Here is a 23,465-nt window from a genome sequence, read left to right on the forward strand (position 1 = left end):
TCACAAAAATCTGATATAGCAGAGCTAACTACCTGGCTGTGTTGGATTCTATAACCATCTAGATATACCAAGCTGATATAAGTATACTTTTTTGCACTTGATCTTTTTCAGTGATAGTTAGCAAAACTGTACTGCATTTATATATTTGCTTCATTGTTTATTGCTGGCCCGTTTGTCTGCATTGTTTGTTTCTCGGGGTTAGTTTAGTAGCTAGTTTCATGGTGGGGGTTGCTTTGCATTCTGTGGAGTCAGCCCACCGCAGGTGTTAGCTATTGGTTAACACCCCTGTGTTTATCTGATTGCCTGAGGGTTTATTTTCTCTGTTATACTTCTGGTACAAAGACTTACATTTCTGTGAAATTGTGCTCAGTAGCAGAGCTAATTACCTGGCTGTGTTGGATTCTAGAACCATCTGGATATACCAAGCTAATATAAGTATACTTTTTTGCACTTGATCTGTTTCAGTGATAGTTAACAAAACTGTACTGCATTTATATATTTGTTTCATTGTTTATTGCTGGCCTCTGTCTGTCTGCATTGTTTGTTTTCCCGCTTTCCCACCCAAGTGTTGTTGTACTCTTAAACTTGATGGCTTGGGAATTGCCTGCTCCTGCTGTATATTTGATTCCCATCTCATTTACTCACTCACCTGAGTACAGTGAGATCATTTGGGAAGGACTACCCCCCTTGCTTGTTTGACTTTGGACACTCCTCCCAGTCCCATCTCATATGATCACTCAACTGAGTGGAGTGAGATCATTTGGGAAGGCCAACCCCCTTAGTTTCTTAATCTTTAAATATCTTCTGTTTCCTCCCTTTCCACTTAAACAAAAACAATTCCCATCAGTTTCTTCTGCCAGCCTGGTTGACATGGGCATACTGAGACAGTGTAACAACTGCCTCATGTTTACTGACAGCCCTCTTCTCCTAGTACATTATTCTTGTACTTGCAAGAAATGCATCTACATCAGTAAACTGAAATCCATGCTCTCTCGACCCGCAGTTGGTACTCCTGACAAAGAGGCGATTGCCAGTACAAACACCAAACCACTCATATCACATAGCCAAGCACAACATACACCCACCTATGCAGAAGTCCTTAATAAAAACATACCTAAACAGCAGAGACCTCCAAAACACACTTACAAACATTCCACACACAACACCAAACTCATCACACACAGCAGACAACACACCAGTGTCTTACAAACACAGCCTGTAAAGCAAAATAATAAACCAACACAGCCCACAATAAACCAACCATACTAGTCATTGACGACTCACTTGTGAGACACACCAGTGTCCCTCTCACTAGGCTCAACAAGGAGATGGTGATTGTCAATTGCCTGTCTGATGCCAGAATCCACCACATCATGCATGCACTTAAGTCTCTCCACAACAAGTACAGGTATGACTCTGTCATTGTCCATGTTGGTGTGAATGGCTTGAGACGTACCTCCCTAAACTATATGAAGAGAGACATAATTGAGCTTTCAGAGTATGTGTCCCAGGCAGGTATGACCCTATCCCTAAGCAGTATCCTACCTTCATCAAAAATGATACCATAATACCAACACAAAATAATTGATTTTAACAATTGTATTAGTTTTTGGTGTCATTCCAAGGGGATCCAGTATCTGTCTGTCTGGGATGACATGGCTGACAGGCCTCAATGCTTTGTCAGAGATGGCCTCCACCTGTCACCACTGGAATTCCAGATCCTGGCCAAGACTCTTGCCTCCCACATTGTACCTTTTTTAGGCAATGTACCAAAGACAAATCTTCCAACATAAAAGATCTGTCAAAAAAGCAAATTGAAGTTCATGCTGCTTAATGCTAGGAGCCTTAACCTGAAAATGCACTCACTGGAGGCTCTCCTTGCACTAGAAGATTCTGATGTCTGTGCGGTCACGGAAACTTGGTTCAGGGCTGTGGACAGCACCCCTACCTTACCAGGCTATACCTCATTCCATACATTCCGACCCCAAAATCAGGTTGAGAAGACTAAGGGTGGTGGAGTCTTGGTCTTCATTAAGGACAGGCACACCTCCAGAATGGTTTGCCAGCATCAGGCACTGGAACTACTCCAGGTGCAACTGACAGTTGGCAAGACACCCATCCAAGTTACAGCCAGCTATACAACCCTTCCATTACTCAGGACACCCACTCCTCCTACCTGTATCTACTTGACTTCATCAAGGTACCTCCTAACACCCTAATCCTTGATGACTTTGCCTACCTCACAATAGACTGGGTGAACTATTCCTGCACTAATGCACTCACCCAACGATTCCTTCACTTCATCAATTCTAATGCACTAGACCAGCTCGTCTCAGCCACCACAAGGTGAGATAACATTCTGGACTTGGTTCTCACCAACCTGGGTGACCACTGCACCACTCCCAAAGTATGTTCATCCCTGGTGAGATCAGATCATCGGTCTGTGTCATTTGAAATTTCTATCCCATCCAACCCCCCACCCCTTCAGCTGTAATCAAGCTAAAAAAACTTCTCAAAAGCTGACTACAACCTCCTAAGGGAGGGTATCAGTAGCTTCACACTACCGCTCCCCTCAAAGGATGCAGACAACTATGCTGAACAGTATGCCAATACAGTATACAAACACCTGTACTACTGCATGGATTCAGCCATACCCAACAGAACTAAAACCTGCTCCTTAAAGAAACACAAACCTGTCTATTATACATCCTCTATCAATAGGCTTTACAACAAAAGGAAGAAACTGTTGCCCAAGGGTAAAAAGTGTCAAATTCCAAATTGGAAAAACTCCCTCCTTAGCCTCAACAAGCAAACTAGATCACTAGTGAAAAATTCCAAAGCCAATTATGAATTGAAACAAGCCTCCAAAACAAAGGGAAACCACAAAGCCTTCTTCAGTTACATTAGGATGCATGGCAGGCTGTATTCTGCACCATCTCCAGCAAGAACTATCTTTGTCATTGAGCACCCTATTCAATCACAGCCTAAATACTGGCTTCATTCCAGCAGAGTGGAGAACTCCCATTGGCATCCCCTTGCACAAAGCTGGTGCCACTACTGACCCTGGAAACTATTGCCCCATTAGCTTGACGTCTGCTCTGTAAAGCCATGGAACATATTATGGATCTCATAAACAAGTTCGTAGGCAATCTCCAAGCATTTGACCACAACCAGTTCAGATTTGTCAAGGGCAGATCTTGCCTATTGAACCTGGTTGACTTCTTTGAGACTCTCACCAAGGTCTTGGATGAGGGAAAGTCAGTACATACAGCTTACCTTGACTTGGCCAAGTCCTTTGATATAATCCCCACTCAAGCATCATCAAAATGCTAATGCAACTTGGTGTAAATCCCTATCTCATCAGGTGAGTGGCCAACTGGCTCACCGACAGGACTCTCAAGGTCAAAATAGACACCTCCACCTCAGACAGCAAATCTGTTACTAGTGGAGTTTCCCAGGGATCTGTGTTGAGACCTCTACTGTTTGGCAACTACTTCTCAGAGGTCCAGACTAAGACAAAAGGCCTGTGGCTGACCAAGTTTGCGGATGACTGTAAGTTAGGTGCCGTCATTGACTCCCCAAATGATGTTAGCATACTGCAAAAGGGTCTCACAACTACAAATGACTGGTGCCAAATTCATGGCCTCAAGTTAAATGTAAAAAAAATGTATCATCATACCATTTGGCAAAAACATAGCCCCTACTGATTACCACATCAATGGTAACCCCCTAAGCACATAACCTGTGCTAAGAGACCTGGGTACTCAGGTTGACAACAATCGCACATTCGACCATCATGCAGCAGCAGCAGTCAGAAAAGCTCTTTACTTGGTTCATATCATAAGTAAAGGGAATGCATCCAGAAAAAAGGAGGTTATTACCGCTCTATACTCCTCCCACATTAGACCAATAATGGAGTATAATGCCTCATTTGGTATGTACCTCTCCAAACATCTGCACCAACTGGAAAGGCCACAGAAATACCTCACAAAGAGAATCCATGGCATCCAACACCTGCCCTATACGGACAAGCTCAAAGCACTATCACTCTACTCAGTATCATACAGATTGCTCAGAGGTGATCTGTGTCTCGCCTCCAAGGCAATCTTGGACACTCCCCTACTAGAGATGCTCCATATCCGTAACTCTAACTCCTCACGCAATAACCGCTCGAAAGTCCTGAATCTAATATGCGACATCAACAAAACCTGCTAGAGAGATAGGTTTGTCTCCCAGAGGCTGCCCTGTCTCTGGAATAGACTTCTCATACATGTCAAACAAAGTACCTCACTAACCCTCTTCAAGCGCAACTTTGATGAGTGGATGAGAAACCATAAATTTGTCCCAGGGGTTCCACCTGTGTCCCTCATTGACAGGGGCGATAGTTGCTAACTGAGGTTACATTTTGGGGATAAACTCTTGGCTAAGCTTGTAAAGGCCCCAGGGCCATTAGCCTAGTAACCTCCTATGATCCTATGAAATAAATAACTTTACGACTTAAGTAACATGGGAAAGCAAGAGATCTAAACAGCATACTCAATAAAAAAATTTTTTTTTTCAGAATAGCAAGGAGCTAAAGTGTGGGATGCAGCCTGGAAGAATTTTGACTGGTTGAGATGTAATGGGTAGCAGTGCCAGTCCTAAATTTCCTGCAGCCTGAATATTCAGACTTAGATTACTAGTTGCCATGATGATGGTGTAAAGCACAGTGTCATACCTTCTTGTAGCTACTTTGTGAATGTTGTACTGAGGTCATTAATGTCAAAGTGACTGCTCAAAGACATATAAAGGATGACCAGTAACATGACGGTCATTATCCATTATGAAATTATAACAGCTGCACATAGACACACACAAAAACAAACCAATACATACTATGTATCAGAATGTATCCCACTAAACTGACTATATGCTAAGGAAAGACAGATCACATGCAGAACTAGGAAACAGTGAAAAAACAATTATCACTAGAAAATATTCTTTACGTGTTTTTTTTTTCTATTTGTTTGTTGATGCAAGTTATTAAGCTGGACCTCCAGTGCTTTTTTTCATCCATGACAGTACAAAGGATAATAATATAAATGATAAAGCAGAGACAATTAAAATAATAGAATTATGATTATTTACAATATTTTAACACGTGTGAACCATGTTATTACCCAAGAGAAGTGAATGTCAGCCAGTACAACTATTCATAATTATGCACCTAAATCCAAATTCCCTGAATTATCTGAGTAAGTACCACAACTGCACATATCACTAGCATGATTATGTAACGGTACCCTGACATTTGCAAATGGCTTCATCTCTGAGCAGATTTTTAATTGGCTTAAAAATCCAGCATAGTTAAGGATGTTATTTCAACAAGCTGTGAATACTACATTTGTGGACCTAGGATAGTGAATACCCTGGAATTAAAAATTATTTTTTCACACAAATCATACTGCTAGGTGGACACACACAAAAAGGTAAAGTATACTTCCTACCTGCACAAAATCCTGTGAAGCATGTGTTCCCTCCACAGCAGGTTGGGGTACCAAATCCTTGGGATCCAGACTCTTAAGGTACTTATCAAACATCTCTGTCTCAGCCATGAGAGCAGCATTGTAATGACTGCAACAGAAACATGTTCAGTTATCTAATTAAACAGCCTTAAGATCCAGATAATCTCTGCAGTCAATCATATTTTAACCAATTCAAAATAATTCAAACACAGTGTATAAAGCAGCTGGAAGAAAAACATCTCTTATGCAGACATTCTCATTATCTGCACATATTCTACCAGCCTGTTAACTATATCATTTTGTACAAAGGTTATTTCTATACATTTTAATATTTACCTACTTTAACAATGGATACACTTATCATGAACAGGGATGCCGATTTTCATTTTTTCTTAAAAAAAATGCCAGTAAATCCCAAATTTGAACCATCAGAGAATTGAAAAAACATAGGATTTTCCTAGAATTTGGTATTTTCAGCCTGAGAACTAATTCACCACAAGATGTGTTTTTGTTCATATTTATTATTTATAATATTGTCATTTTGCATTATTGGATGTTCTAAACCTAGAATCTGTTTTAATTTTCAGTATAGCTTGATGCAGGAGAAAATTATAATAGCATCACCATAATGGCCAGAAATTACATTTAAAAATCATGTGTATACTTCCCAGATTTGATCTCATGAAAACGGAATTTCATTTTTCTGAAAACTGAAAATCAATGTCCCTGATAATGAAAGTCGTTCCCCATACCAAAAGTACAAAATATATGTGTACACACTCATCATGAAACTTGTTTCCTGCGCAAAAAGTACAAAATATTTTACATTCACACATATTGTACTATATTATAACAAGTCACACAATGAAAGCATGCTAACTTGTCAAGCTAGCAAGTAAAGGGGGAAAATGAGCCTTAAAACAGTATTTAGATGCGTCAGTCATACCAGCTTGCATTTATATAAATATTAAAAAGTAGAAAATGAGCAAGAAATAAAAACATGGTCAATCTTTACTAAATAAACATATCAAGAAGCCAGCTTTTGAATAAACCAGATTTTCTTCAGACCTAGAGAAAAACAAATAGAAAGTCTCCAAAATTTTATAGGGTCTATATTAGATAAATGAAAGCTTAAATGTTCGAATCTCTAAAGGTCGACCTTTAGAGATCGAACAGTTAAGTGTTCGAATATCTTTAAAAGTTAAAAAAATAAATAAAAGTAAAACAAAAAAAAGTAAAGGGTGTAAGCAGGGGGGCAAGCCCCCCACACCCCCCGCTACTTAAATATACCAACTCCAAGATCACGCTACAGTGTAGGGATTGGGAAATTTCCCGCTTCTGCTCTGCCGTGCACTGAAGTGCGATCTTGGAGTTGGTATATTTAAGTTGGGGGGTGCAGGGGGGCTTGCCTCCCTGCTAAAACCCTTTCAGTTTACCTTTTTTTTTCTTTGTTTTATTACATTTTCGAACACTTAAATGTTCGATCTCTAAAGGTCGACCTTTAGAGATTCGAACATTTAAGCATTGGTCAATATAATATAGATCCATTTTATAGATACATATGTTCCCCTTCCAATAAAAAAAAGAGGAGAACAAAAAAAATGCATGCTGCAACCATCCACACACAATACATGAAACTTGGATTTTGTTTCCCTGACTCCCAGAACAAATGCAAAGAAAAATAATCAACATTAAACTTCACATTGTCTTAACATGCTGAGTATTGTTTGTAGCCTGCACAACCTTTACAAAGTAGGCCACGGTCTAACTTTGATGCTTTCATACTGAAGTCCATGACTTGTATACCCAGATAGCTTGTACACTAAAAATTGGATTATTTGTACAATATAAACATGGTGGTGCAGTGGTTAGCATTGTCACTTCACAGTAAGAGGCTCTCCAGTTCGATTCTTGGCTGGAATGCCTTTTGTGTGGAGTCTGCATGTCCTCCCAGCGATCAACTGAAATTTAAAAGACATACTAGTAGGTGCATGCGTGTGCCTTCTCTGAAGATTGGGCACCAGGCTGGCAATTTGACACAGTAAAAATCATTGCCAATCATAAGCGGACCGGAGATCCGCTGTGGCAACCCCTAACTGGGAAAAGTCAAAAGACTTTTTATAAAGGCCAGATATTCTGCCCAGTGCACAGTACCAACCTTACACAAAATACGCCCCTGTATTCATGCTATACATGCTCACTCCTCAAACAAAAATCTAGAAGTGTACTTGGTATGCCCAGTTCCACACTGTCAAGTTAATAAAATAAACAAACAATCACAGAATAATTATAAAACTTCTTACAAGTTTAGTAAAGAAAATTACCCTATTTTGTTTCTTTCAACCCTTCTCAACCTTCTCCTTGCACAAGGATCACCAATACTTGCCATAAAGGAACTGCAGGACTGCTTTTTTCCCTGGGCCAGAAACACAGCTTTACTTATCAGTAACTATCCTTAGACTGATGATAATGCACCTATTTTTTTTACATTATTTTACAAGTGACTACAACTAAATGGCTTCTTAACATTTTCATCCTACATTTTCATTATATAGTATAGATGGGCACTTATCTGATGAACAGTGCCACATACATTATGCAGCAGGTTAATGCTGAATGCAGGTTTATACAGTGATTATGAAATTACCTTTGATATTGAATCATATAATAATACTGTAGACTTCATAATGGTGGCCCTAACAATAGGAATACTGAAAGTTAGTTTACAAATTATTGACAACTGTCAAAGTTCAGAAAAAGCATTTAATTTAAAAAAATATTTCATTTTAACTTTACTGATTCTAATGTCCTGATGAGTTCCCAGCTTCAGGGTCTGTTGCAATGTCATTAAATAATTCCTTCCAAACAGGAGTTAGCAAAGCAAATTTGAACTCAAAGCATGTTTACAAAAGCTGTCCTTTACTATGGAATCATATAGTGCCAGTTCAATAATGTATCAAACAGACCCTAATAATTACTTTAAAAATCACTCTTCTTGGTTATCTGCCTGAGATGTTAAAATAAATACTTAGATACTGTCTAAACTGATAACTAAAACAGAAAAGATGAATCACTTAACCGAATCATTGCACCTTGATTCCATATCTATCGCATACATACTGTGTATACTAGATTAATTACACAGTAAGTAAATAAATAAATAAAACACCTGCAACTAACAACTAATTTTCACTTTAAAACTCTTATTCATTCTGTAGATAACAGGTGCAATGAATATCAACACTGTCAATAGTATGAATGTATAACCAACCCTGTGGCACGGGATAAAAGTAAGCCTGACAGTTCCCCAGATGTTCCTCATGCTGAAATTCTAAGAAAACTATCACCCTTAAATAAAGATCCTTGTGTGGTAAGATGGATAACCAATTGGCTGAAAGACAGAACCCACACAGTTTGTATAGCAGATGTCTCTTGAAATAATGTTAAGGTAACCAGTACAATGCCCCAGGGGACTTCTGCTGTTCACTGTATACTTCTCTGATCTTAAAACTAATGACCAGGACCTCTGTTTAAGCAAATCTGCAGAAGACTGCAAACTGGGTGTAATTGTCAAAATCACCTTGGATACCCATGCCCTTTAGAAAGAGCTTACCCTAACTATTACCTTTTGTGTGGGCAATGGGGTTACAATGAATGCTAATAAACAAATTCCAAGATGGCTGCACTCTGAAATATAGGTTGATCAGAGCTCTCCCAGTGCAAAACAAAAGAAAAGAGGTATAACAGAGGCAGTAAAAGCTAACAATTTGTCTACACTTCAGTTACTGATTAATTACTACACTGCCTGGATGTCAGCAAAGAATAAATATGGAGAAAAACAGCTAGAAAAGCAGAAGAAATAAACTCTGGCAAGGAGAAGCCTTGCAGCTGTTTAGGAAAGCAGTTCAGGTTTCAGCTTTGGTGCAAAATATGGTTTCAATAATTTTGCGGAAAAATAAATCAAATGCATTAGAGGTGTTTAAAAAAGTGACACACTGGATTAAAGTCAAATGAGAAAATGCTGAAAGAATAGAAGCAGCTTGAAGTAGCTAATTAGATTAGCTGATAAAACTGCAGAAGCCAGAGGTTGAAATGAAGGAAAGACCAGCAGAATATGAAGCTACTTAAGAAGAAGAACCGTTCAAAAAAAATAGTAAAGTTAGACAGTGGGGTACGTGCAGAAAACCTGAGACTTCCTGGTATGCAACAGAAGCTGGAAGGAATAGGCTACATTAATTTTATGAAAGTACAAATAAGCTACTGGGCTGCTATTCTACAGCACAATTTGTTAATTGAAAGGGTGCACCATGCATATACTCCAAATTTGGCTATGAGAAAGAAGCCAAGACCTATATTACTAAAGATACAGTCATACCAGCAGAAAAAGCTGCACCTGACAAAAGTGTGGAAAAAGAGAAAAATATTAAAATTGGGGATACCAGAATATTTGTGGAAAATGATTATATACCGTACACCAGGCAGAAGAGAAGCAAGTTTATCACTGCAATCAGAGCAATCAGAAGAAGTTGAGAGGCAGGTGTACAATTCAAGTTGCTATATTTTCCTGTAGGATCAAAGACATTTTTGGACAAAAAACAGGCTAAGGAGGGGAAAAAAGTTTCTAGCAAAGAGTTTGTCATAAAACTGAAGGGGATTCTGCATCTCATTCTTCTGACAATAACAAAGTCCATAGACAGAACTCGCCAGTGAAGTCTTTTACATTGTTCCAAAGGACAAGACTGATTGCCAGAAAAAAGCACAGGTGTTGACTAGAAAAATCAGGAGCACTTTGGACTTGAACCAAAGACTGATGTTGGGTGGTCAAGATGATGATGAGTATTAAAACCAGCAATAATGTGAAATTAGGAAATACATGGAAGAATTGTAAAATGTCATTTCTACAAGATCCAGTTTAGACACAAGAACTGTGCTTCCATAAGAAGTAGTGACTAAAAAGACTAAAATTTTGTTGACTATGGTAAATAGGTAGGAGGACTCTAAAACATAATTCCTACATTGTCATTAATGTTTAGAAGGATAGTGAAGGGAGTGAAGATGTAAATGTAAGTAAACATGTTCTTGGTGATATGTGTGTAATAATGTTCTTGAAGTAAATTGCATGCGGTATTATAAAGTGGTTCTTTGTAGTAAGCAGAGGTATTTTATATGTGAGGTTGGTGGAGTCTTTCTGGTAGAAATGTTAAAGAAAGTAAGTCTTTTTTTTTACTATTAATATATCTGAGGTTTGCATTGTAACAAAATAAAAGCAGGTTACAAGCAGTATAATGGAAAAGTGCACTGATCATATTAAATGTGTATTAAATTATAATAATCTTCCCTGGTATTATACAAGTTGAAGTACAGACTATTGTTCTTAGTTTAATCTGCAGAAAATGTGTTTTTTTTCTAACCAAACAGGCTAGAAAATGGAAAGCATGAAAAATAGCAGTTTTCTAACATTTGAAAAGAGCTTTTTTCTACATTTGTAAAGTTCTAAGCTGTTTTTATTTTAGCAGCGAAGGCCTGCAGTTGGAAATGGTTTAAGTGTGGGAGACTAGTATAATGGTTAAGGTGTTTACCTTACAAACACAAGGGGCAAGGTTTGATTCTCACATGGGGTGACTGGCTAGGCTTAAAGTGGCCCACAAGGGCAGTTAGCTGAGTACTGATCTATAAGCCTAAATATGCCTAAATCTACAGGTACAGATAATTAATCAAAAATGATTGAACCATGAGCTCTCAGGTATTTTTGTAAGAAATACCATAATTAGTACTTAAAGAGGAAATGGCAAGCAGTTTAGTTAAAATTAATGAAGTTTGACACTGATGGAAGTGAATACTTTTGTAAATAGATTTATCTACAGCAGCCTTTAGCAATTCAGTATTAAATATAACAGTGTACCATTTAGTTTATTCATTTAGGTGAAGCAAGTAAACTTTTTCTTAAAGCAAAATATAAATACATATATATTAACTAACAACATTCAAGTTGTTTTCCACATCTGTAAAGGATATAGAGATACAACAACAGAAAACACAGTCTGTAGCATTCATTTCCATGATGATTAAACCAAACATCAGAACACAGTAGGATATGGATGTAGCTATCTATTTGGGGCAATGGCTCCTATATGGAGGGGTAAATTTCCTTTATGGAAAGTGCTTATAGTTTTGTGTGCTTGCTGTGACTTAGAAGTGGGCAATGGATTTGAAAATTTATTTATTTTTTGTTTCTTGAGTATATTTATTGAAGCAAAATGCCTGGGAAAATGATGCATGGTTCAAGCAGAAATGAGCAGCAACTACATACAAGATCAGCCTGCCAAGCAGTAATATGTAAATGGAAGTAGGAAGCTTATTCAAAAGACCTATAACTCAGAATATGTGAAAGCAATATTTTCTTATCAGAATGACTACCTTATCAATTATATTATGCAAGGTAAATGGCATTGCATGTATAGACAAAAACAGAGAGTATTAAATTATATTAATAATTGTAGGGTGCAAATAGCAATGTTGCAGGAGACACATTTGGAAAGAAATAAGCATGTGCATTTGGCAAGGAAAGGATTTCAGAACAGATATTCAGCAGAGTATGAGGGACAAAAGAAGGTAAGGTAATATTTATTGAGAGAGGGATTTCAATAGTGATAGAAAAGGAAAAGAAAGACAATAATGGTAGATTTGTGATAATAACTGGTTACTGGGAAGTAGGATTACACAGGCATGCATTTATATATGGAATACATTCATTTTGTCAAAAACTCAAAACACTAAAAAGCTCAACAATATTCAAACCCTATTTAATGCAGGGGCTAGCCTCCATGTACTCCCCATGTGGGGGGCTGCACCCCAACCCCCTCTACTAATTATATATACCAAGTCTGGAATTGCACAACAGTGGGGAAAAGGCAAATTCCCATTTGTAATATATTGATTTTCAACATTTTGAGCATTTCATTGTTTTCAGTTTTCAACCAAATTAATGTATACCTACAGAAGATTGAAATTTCTCCACAAATAATAGATAGGGAGTAGGATAAAATGAAAAATTGAGTTTAAAAACATGGTAAAGATAACAGAGAAAAACACATATGGAAAAGAAGTAATAGGAATGATTTAGAGGGTTTGTAAAAGGTTAAAATATTGCAGGAGAAGAAGAATCTGGCAGAATAAGAAGAGGAGCAATTGCCAGGTGCTAAAGAGAATGTAAGGGATTATTGGGATAATATTCATGAGCCTAGACAGGTTGCTGTTAAGCAAGTATTTTTGATAATTCCAGAACACAAAAATGATTAGCATAATGACTTAGGCAAGTTGTTGCCAAACTTAGAGAGCCCATAACAAGAAAAGGAACCAGAGATCCTTTTAGAGGTATTAACAACATAACAGAAATATGAAAACTTGTACAAAGCAGATGTATGAGAAACAAACGAAAGGCACAAATGTGAATATTTATGGAAGACAATTATGCCAAGGTTAGAAGAAGATAAGGCTCAAGAATTAAGAGCTAAAATAGGAAGAGATGAGATAAAAATTGTAATATATAATCAATCAACAGGGAATAGTCCAGAAACAAATGGTGTTCTGGTGGAAGTCTGAAAGTTAGGAGGGAAGTAAGTGATAAAAACTCTGGAAGGTTATGTTTACATTATTTTGGTCAAATTAATTTCCTTACCTTTTCATCATGATATGTCATAGACAATAAGTGCCAAACCACATTTTCTCCTCATTGGTGAATACTTACAGCCATAGGCTGTATTGAAAAAAAAAACTTAAAATACGGCTAAACCTACCAGCCTGTCACCAAGGGCAAAATCTAAACTTTAATATGTGTGACATCAGAGTAGGGAAAGTCTGAATTGAGTTCATAGGCTTTAATAGGCACCAACAAGAATGCACAGAGATGCAACCATTAAAGTCTATGGATGTAATTCATGTTATCCCTACAGGGGTGTCACTGAGGGATATTGTAAATTTATTTGGTCCATGGTTTAATAAAAAGTTTACAAATTTTTCATTAAAAATTGCCCAAATAAATATGGAAGAAGAATGATTAAAGTGTATGAGGGCACTTAACCCATTAAATGCTGTGATGCATGCACACATGTGACAAATACACTTTAACAAAATTTTAAAAGGAGCGAAAGCACCAGCATCTTGGAAGAAAGCTGTGGTGGCTTTATTAGCCAAAGAGGATTAAGACCCTTCAGACCCAGCTTCATATAGACCAATTTCAATTTTAAACTAGGACTATAAAGTAGAGAAGGGTAAAGCTGTTGCCAAAATTGACAGATATGGATCAATGCAGTTTTACAGAGGCAATCAAATGTTTGACATTAACAGAAAAATGATGATCCAAATGCAAGCAGAGTGTAAGAAGAGACCTGTATTGTTTTTTTTTTTTTTTTTTTTTTTTTTTAGTTTTTATTTTTACTTTTTTTAAGACACTTCTATTGTTGGTGGAGTCTTGATACAGAGAAGGTAGTCAATTAAGTCAGCTGGGATTTTATGAGTAGGGCAATGGCAGCATTTGCATTCCCTGATAAAATACTAGGGTTAATTAGGAAGATATATAAAATTAGAGGCAAGAATTAAGGTGGGAGCGTTCCTTTCCATTAAGCTGTGTTTGAAATGTGGAACCAGGGAAGGGTGTCCTCTTTCCCCTTGGTTATTTGCTGTATACTTATAGCCATTGATACAAAAATAAGGGGCTCACAAATTCAAGGATATAAATGACAAGGCAATCAAGAAAAGTCAGCTTTATTTGGAAACAATAGTATTTTATATTTGATATATCTAGAAAAGAACATTTCAGTGTTGTGGAACATTTTCAGACAGTTTCAAGACTTTTCAGGATATAAAATTAATAATGATAAAACAAAGGTTAGAGCAGTAAACTATGTATCCACACATTGTTTGATTCTGCAATACCCATATATGGGATGGGATAAAGTATTTAGCTTACAGATTAAAAAGGATCCTTTTATAGCAGCTAAGGATATGTGAGAAGTGACTAAACAAAAAATAATACAAAACTGAGAATTTGGATAAGGATAGTAAGATACAAGCAGTGAAACTGCTTCTAGTCTCTTTAGTTTAATTACATGTCAGGTAGATTTTTATCAACCAGAGAATAAATTGTGGACCATAGCTAATAAAGAGTTGAATTAATTAATTGGGGGAAGGAGGCAACAGTTAAGTGGGATATGTTATTTTCCCCACAGAACAAGGTTTTTAGGATTACTTCATTTCAAGAGATACTTTAGAACTATGAACTTAAGGCTCATATATGTAACACAAGCAGACTGTTACAAATCAAAGTAGGAAGGAATAATGATGAAAATGGCTTGGGCTCAAGAAATAAGGAAATCATTTCAGTACTGAAATCATTTAGTTTAACCTGGTTTATTATAACTATTAAGTTTAAACTGCCAAATGACCTCCTTATATTCTAACTGTTTCAAGGTCACCTCCCCTACCTCTGTCCACTACGTTATCAACCACAAAGAAAAGCAATCTTAAAACTGGTACAATCAATAGAATGTATGTAAAGTGCATTCATTTTTTTTATGTCACTTGTGTGTTCTCCTATACGATCTTTCAACCTTCTGGTTTTTCCTATATAATATGTGGACGATGATGACATGCATGTAGCTAAGTAAACCACCTGCTTAGTATTACAGTTCACCCTACCACGACAAGAAATTACCCTATTGCAGTGGGTTACTGTTACACAGGGACCATCATTAATAAACCTGTAAAGCTTACATGATCCACATTTCACCATTCGGGATATAAAATGACTTGTCCCTTTTTTGTTTTATAGATTCCTATAACCCCTTAATATTTTGTCCCCTGGCATATACTATTTGTGGTAATCCCCCAAGAGCAGTTTTGATCTCAGGAGTAAAAACAGTCTTCCATGCGTTATTAAATATCCTAACTAGGCTTTGTATGTTATGATTGTAAGGAATGACCATAGCCTGTGTTCTATGTTATGATTGTAAGGAATGACCATAGCCTGTGTTCTATCACCAGCTGAGTTCACATCAAATTGTGAGCTATTAGTATTTAAGCCTATGTTTGTATTATTTAGAATTGGTCAAAATCTATTTTTTTCTACTTTACAGAACTTCTTTTTGATCCTGTTTGGCACATTTAATGGATAACTCCTTTCAATGAACATATTAAATAATATATCTACTTCTTTGGTAAGATTTCTGTCATCACTAATAATCCTCAATGAACATATTAAATAATATATCTACTTCTTTGGTAAGATTTCTGTCATCACTAATAATCCTTGATAATCTAACCAGTTGCACTTTTACATACATTCTGTTGATTGTCCCAGTTTTAAGAGATTTATTTTCTTTATGGTTGATAAAGTAGTGGACAGAGGTACGGGAGGTGACCTTGAAATACAGTTAGAATATAAGGAGGTCATTTGGCAGTTTAAGCTTAATGCTTGTAATAAACCAGGGTTAAACGAAATTATTTCAATACTTCTGGTATTAAAATTAAGATCGAGCCAGATATAAAACACCATATTGTTTTATACATTTATTGCATTTTATGTGGTTAGTTTTGAGGAATTATTTAAGAGCTTGTATTTTTAATGGGGGTGTATTACTCTACTTAATGTTTATTGGTGGAAAGTATGATGTAATTAGTTAGGAGGGATATTTAAATGCATTTCCGAAATGGTGTGTTAACTGTAATGAAGCTAGGCATTGCCCTGGTGAAAGTGCTAAGTTTTTAAAGTTTTTAAGCCTTTTCATCAGTTATGGCACTGTTTGCCTCATGGTGTGGTTTATGTGGAAGATTTGTGTATTTTATCAAATAAATGATTGTAACTAAGGAAATTATTCTTAGGAACTGGGATATTGGAACTGAACTGCCAAGACATAGCAAGGCCTTGCTAAGCTTAAAGGAAAACTCCACCCTAGAACTAAAAAAAATCTGGTTTTGTCACTCTATCTTTGTTTCCTGACTTATTTTATCACCTTAAAATTCCTCTAACTGGTTTATTTGTATTTTTAGCCTGTTTTCCACAACATGGCTACTAATGGGGCTTGATGTAATCAATGTGATCTTGTTCTTCCTCAACCCTTTCTCTTTCCCATAATACATTTCAAGTCTGCTTTGTATGACTCATGCCAAACAAGAGGAAAATGCCATTGACATATAATGGGATTTGTGTGTCACTGTAATCTTCCATACCTTCTGTAAAATGACTGCTTCTTTTCTGTCTCTAATCACCCTAATTTATGTTTGGCTCAGAGCTTGTTTTACACTATACTTAGAAGTTATCCAGCTACAACCAGAAAAGTAGCTAAACTGCAGGCCTTTGTTTGGGGTTTTCTTTTGCAGTCCAAGAGGAATTGACACTCCCCTCCCTCCACACTACTGCAGAGGTGTTAAAATTATCACTGCACTGAGAGACCCTTGCAGAATCAAGTGCAATTGACAGCTCATAATGGAAAGGAAGGGACTTCCAATATATACCTCTTCCCCTCTGCCTGCAGTAGGAAGATGTATTTATTTATTTTAAATAGTTTCATTATTTTTTCTGGGTGCAGGTAGCAGAAACTGCTTGATTATTTTGGTTTGTTTTATTACTAGTAACAATTGATTTACCCCTTACTATATCTACAATATAATATTACTCTAACTTAGGTTTGTGTAACTATTTCTTTCCGAGGAGCTGTCTTCTGGCATTTTTTTTTCTGTAATTTCCTGACATTTTAGTCTCCAGATTTGTTAAATTAAGGCAAAACACTAATATGGCAAACATGACTCTATTATACTGACACAGTAAAAGAATGTACTGAAAATTATCTGTATTCCACAGTCCATGCAGTGCAATGATTTTTTTTTTTCGGGGAACGGGACTGGGCACTGAATATTTTAGGAAACTCTGTATCACTTACATTAGTCGTAGAACTAATGCATTCTTTTTGAACTTACTGTGCTGTTCTCAAATTCAACTACAAACTATTAAGCAATTCTCTATTCCTTGCCTTAGCATCAATAATTTCTCTTTGAGGCACTCAAAGAGAAAAAGGTTGACAACATCAACAGTGACCAATAACCCCTCATCATTGTAGAACTCCTGCTTCATATACCTTAAAAAGTTCCATGAACTGTGTAAAATATATACATAGTCCTTAAATTTTTTTTTTAAATACCATCAATACAGATGGCTAAAGGATGGATGGGTCTTAGATCCAGCAGCCAAAACAATGGGATGTAAAGGAGGATCACCTAGCTTCTTATAAACCTTAGGGATGCCAAAAATTGCCAAAATCACTGGAGAGTCAACTTTCAGAAACTTGTAAAAGGCTATAGTCAATGACATCCTGGTCAAAAAGGTCCTTTAAAAACAAATCAGTTTTATAATAAACAATATTAAACTCATTTCTTGAAGTTTTATGATATTGCAATTCATTGTTTAAAAGCTTATTCATTCTGTACAAATAGTCAAATTGGTCCATAATGACCACCCCACCCCCTTTATCAGGTTTCATTACTCAACTCATGGTTGCTAATTAATTCATTCATAAGCATAGCTTCCTCTTTCTTTAAATTACTAACATGCTTAAACCATGACTGCTGAAGTTGTTGTTTGTCTTTTCCCGCTTAGGGGTCGCCACAGCAGGACTCCGGTCTGCTAATGATTGGCAGTAGATTTTTATGGTGCCGAGTTGCCAGCCCGATGCCCAGCCTTCAGCGAAGGCATGCCCATTCATGCATGTGACTTCTGAAGTACCATTCTTAAATCCTTTTCACAATATTTTTCATATAGCAGCAGAGTAGAATGAAAGGGAGGGTTACAAGTACTGGCACACACAAACTTATCATTGTGTGTGGGAGTGGTGGGCAAGCCATGAAACATGACCTTTAAATTTAGTTTCCTAACAAACAACTCAAAATCTATCACTAGATCTGCAATATCATAATGGAAAGAAGGCACAAACGTAAACCCCTTACCAAATAAGTTAAAATGGTTACCTTCAATAAATATATGACTAAAATTAAATATCTTAAAACCCTTGTATTCATTGACTACCTGTCTGTTACTTAGTTCAACATGGAGGGGATGCTGAATAGTCCCAGTATACCCTGGAAAACTCGAAGAATATATATTAGTGCAGGACCACCCTATCGCCTGTTTCTGTAGGGGCAATATTTCTTGGTATAGTGATTCATTAGCAATCGACTGTGACACCATTGCTCCTGGTGACCCATTGTGTGGCCATTAATCCTCTGGGATATTTTTTTATATCACTGAAGAGGTGCAAAATCCACAGAGTCTAAAAAAATCTAAATGCCCACCTTCAATATTTCCATCTATACAATGACATCTCTGGGATAAAACAATATGAAAATCAACACTATGATCCCTGCTCACATTAGACTGGCCTCTTTTATTTTTAACCAAAGGTACAAGATAGTCTCAGAATAGGTAATCCATCTCTCAGGAGCTTATTATTTTTGATAGAAACTAACATTATCAAAAACAATACAATAATCACCACTAAAATGCTCACACAATTAATCCTGTTTAAGAGACCTATCTAGAGGATGAATTTTTTTCTAACAGTCTATTCATTTCCTTCTTATTATACTTGATAATAACTCTAATAATATCAAGTCCACAGTTACCAAAAACTGTCAATAATAGTTCTATGTCCCCTTTGAGCCCATTATGAAATTTCCACATACTGAGCCCTTTTGGGACATGCTTCCTAGCAATACATTCATTAAGGTAAGCATTGTCCGCCTGCAGCGATTTTAATTTTGATAACTTTTTTTCAAAAAGCCTCAACTGTTTTTTTTTTTTAATTCCACTTACTGAAGAGGCCCTGGTAAATGAAAGTTGTTCAACCAGCTTGTAATATTGATTTCACCATCAAAAACACAAGAAGCAGATTCAGTGTCCCTCGATGGGAGATGAACAAACTCCCTATCTGCTTGCATCATGGCAAATGCATTTGTGGATGATACCATGTTGGATTTCTTTGAACATTGCCCAACAAATGGTCACTGCAATTCTGAAACCAAGGGGGACTTGGATGGAGCAAAAGAGGATGATATTTGCTACATATTTACTACTACCGGTATAAGAAGCTCAATTAAATCCATTAGCTTTCCATTTAAAGATGCAAGAGCTCCACCTTCCTCATCGCATTATGACGATGCCGTCCCTTCGCTCTGAAAACTATTACAGTTGTACCAAACAAAAGTAAATAGCTCCTGCAAAGACATTTGGGACACACTCTCTGTAAAAATACAGCTCAAACCAAGAAAAACAGAGAAAAACCTTGAGGGAAAACAACAAGGAACCAGAAACTTTTGAGGCGGTCCCAAAGTGAAGCAGGCTGTGCTAGTGCACATAAACTTGTATGTACACACACAATAATGTGGACAGAACAATTTAACAAATAAAATGCTGAAAGCTTTCATCCCTACACAAAGAGCTTCATCAGAACATTAAAATGAAACAAACACCACACTTAAATAGCAAATTCAAAAGGACACATGACATTAAGTAACCAGTCATATCCAGGAACACTCAGTTGAAAAATTAAAGTAACAGTAGTTGAACAATAAAATCATTCATGCAATAAATCAACATAAACTTAGTCTAAGCATATACAGAAGCATTTTTTTGAAGTATAACTAAAGGGGTAAAGATACAAACAGCAAAAGCAAGGCATGAGCTCCAACTACAATTTAGCTGCACACATTTTGAGAACATTTAGGTGAAATCTTATTATTTACACCAGGATCTGGTCAGCTTCTAATCTAAGCTACAAAAGAAGCTCCTAGTACTCTAGTTTCTGTTCCCAAGACCCCGCCAGGGGGTACTCAGTTACACTATAACCCATAGTTTATAGTGTTTTTAAGTGTATCAGATATACTGCCTTATCATTCTGCAATACCATCACTTTTAACATTACCCAATCCCAAATCAGGACTATCGTGCTAAAAGATGGAGAGGTGACAACCCCAGTATCATAGTTCAATGCACTGTTTTGAAGACAACTGAAATTAATTTGTAATGGCTGTGTAATATAACTGTCAGACATGCTATTCATAATCACTATAGAGGAAGCGCAATACATAGTTATGCTAAAAAAAATAACATCTGTAAAGGCAGCTTACTCAGTAATAATGGAAAGCAGTGGATCGCACGTAGGTGCAAATCCAGAAGACAATGACACCATTACGCAAACTCCAATGTTCTCCACTATCACTTGAAACTGTTATTGCCACTAAATATGATAAAAGTAAAATGTTTCTCATTACTGATGAGCACATCTCTTGGCTGTCCATGACATTAAGTAGGAAAATTCTTAACACCGAATGCGCAGCATACCTCTGAACTCCCCAGATTTTCATAAAATGTCCAGATTTCTTGCCTCATATTTTTGTTGTGTTCCTCATAAAATATGTGCTTTTCTGACAAATTACTGAGGACCAAAGTCACTAAATAAGGCATACATCTGAGTTTCAGACTTCAAATCCTTCAGAAAATGCATACTAATACAAATCCAGTTATTTTAGCAGCTATAAGGGCAATATTTAAAACTTGCCCTTAGTTTTTGGGCTTTGTCTCCCCATTATTTTAGGCTTTGTCCAGATTTCCTGCACTAAGAGGTTAAGAGGTATGATGCATAGCATGCCCTTCACATGTGGAACAGTGAGGAAATTGGACTTTTTTAAGACTCAAAATAAGGAACATGTCTCACAATGAGGCACTTGATTGTTATGAGTAACAATATAGAGGGTTTTCTACCATTATTTTTAGCATTGCCCATACCTCTCAACCGTCCAGATTTTTGTAGAATGTCCAGTTTGTTTAATATTTTTGATATTTTCCTCATAAAATTTTGGTTTTCTGATAAATCATTGACATGTCATTGCAGACTTGTTTGTCTTTTTGGCTTTTCCCGGTTAGGGGTCACCACAGCGGAACTCCGGTCCGCTAATGATTGGCAGTCGATTTTTTTATGGTGCCGAGTTGCTAGCCAATAATAAAAAGACGTATCCGCGGTGGTGCAGTGGTAGCATTGTTGCCTCACAGCAAAAGGTTCTCCCGTTCGATTCTCAGCTGGAGTGTGGGGAGTGCCTACTGTGTGGACTCTGCATGTCCTCCTCACGGTTGGGTGGGCTTTCGAAAGACATGCGTAAATGGGTGTGCCTTCGCTGAAGGTTGAACGTCGAGCTGGCACCTCGGCGTTCATGAAAATCTACTGCCAATCATTAGCAGACCGGAGTTCCGCTGTGTCGACCCCTAACCAGGAAAAGCCGAAAGACAACAACATTTGAGTTTAAAACTTCATGCTCTTCAGAAAAAATCATGCTACTGTAAAAACCCATTATTCTATCAACTTTCTAAGTTTGCAAGAGCAATATTAGAATCTGTCCCTGTTTTTGGTCCTTTGTCCCCTTCTTGCTCTAAGAGGTTGAGAGGTATGGCTTTGCCTCTGTCTGATAAGCAAAGAAGTTGAAAATTGTGGCCGAGATGATATGCCGCTGCAGCTCCTAGATGTTATGTTACGCAACTGTCGTAATGTTTTGATAGCTACGCAACGCTGGTGTGGTACGGTGTTCTCAATTACCGCTGCTTGCTCATTGTACCACTACACCATCTTAACTGTAACAGTAACAGCATGAACTCATGTTCATCATGAACTCTTGGCTTAAATGCCATCCTTGACCAGCTTTATTCTTCGTGCCTTTCTCAAAAACACACACACGTGTTTTATTTCTGAAAGACCATGTTATTCACACGTGCCCCAAATCAGGACAGGGGAAAAAGAAGCAACACTAACACACTGGTGTGTATAGTTCATCTTGGCGTAGAACACACTGGGTTGTACAGTTCATCTTGGCGTAGAGCACCGCCGTATATTTACGCAAGCAGTTATTTCTAAACTAGCCTACGCCACTAGCGTACTTTACACACGTAATTGTGGACTAGGATTTTCTGTCGCAAGAAATCATTAGGAGAAAATCGTAAAAGAAAGACAGAACAGGGAATGATGTTGCTAGTGAGGTTACCAGAGTTCGTCCAGGAGGTGCTGAAGTTGGTGGTGATTAAGTTGATCAAGGTGCTGCGGTTCTTCGCTTTGAAAGTCAGTGTGGCCACTGTCAGTGTCTCCGTCCGCCATGGTTGCCACAGCAAACAATATTCATCATCAGCATTCGGCGACAGTTGCTAAGGTTGTTGTGTGTGTCATTAGTATCGCGATAGTTCAAGCTATAAATGGTAGTGCATGCTACTCCATAAATTAAATGGTATTGCATGCTGTTTCGTATCAGCCTTTCTAAAGGTTTTGAGAATTAAGTAGCGTGAAAAAATACCAATCATTAGAATTTTATACTTATTATTTGGAAATATATGTTGATGCAAAAGAAAAAAAAACTTTTAACTTTTTATGTTAATTAATGCAATAGCTAAAAAAATTATTTGTGCCTTTGCTCTTTTTGCTTTGTTAAAAATTCTAGAGTAAAAAAGTTAAGAGGTATGAATTGATCTAAGTTTTTGAAACAAAACCTGCTGGTCAGTCACGAAGCCAAATATAAATTAAAATATTAAATAAAACCCACTTATGGTGCTTAGATACCGCTCAAATTTAAAAAGATTATATGTGTGTGTGTTAACGCCTATTACCAAAGAGTAATGAAAACATTTACACTAACCGAAACGGGCGCTGTGTTTTAAATGTCACGTCACATAATGTATTTAAGCAGCTATGTTTTCAGTACATCATGTTTGAAACTTGCATAAGTGATGATTACAGTTTCAGACTGCGTACGTATTTGGAGTCCCTTCGAACTGGTGCAAGTTTGGGAGTGCGCAACATTGTACGACGGACTTCTTGATTTAGGCAAAACTGCTTTTGGCAATCTGGGATACTGGCAAATGCGTTGCAGCATATGTGG

The 23,465-nt window shown here is 37.1% G+C and overlaps 1 protein-coding gene across 1 annotated transcript in view; it reads right to left on the bottom strand.

Annotated features, from left to right (window-relative positions):
• The window catches only part of CCDC113 (coiled-coil domain containing 113), a 293,612-nt gene extending 270,884 nt beyond the window's left edge, over nt 1-22,728 (bottom strand). Inside the window, exons 1-2 of the mRNA XM_044062236.1 lie at nt 22,581-22,728; nt 5,487-5,613 (exon numbers count right to left, since the gene is read on the bottom strand). Coding sequence (XP_043918171.1) covers nt 5,487-5,613; nt 22,581-22,690 — 237 coding nt within the window. The 5' untranslated portion in view covers nt 22,691-22,728. The remainder of the gene's footprint in view (nt 1-5,486; nt 5,614-22,580) is intronic.
• Nucleotides 22,729-23,465: the final 737 nt, after the last annotated feature.

Source organism: Protopterus annectens, chromosome 1.part0 (genome assembly GCF_019279795.1).
Source record: "Protopterus annectens isolate FY-2018-M chromosome 1.part0, PAN1.0, whole genome shotgun sequence".
NCBI classification, from domain to species: domain Eukaryota; kingdom Metazoa; phylum Chordata; order Ceratodontiformes; family Protopteridae; genus Protopterus; species Protopterus annectens.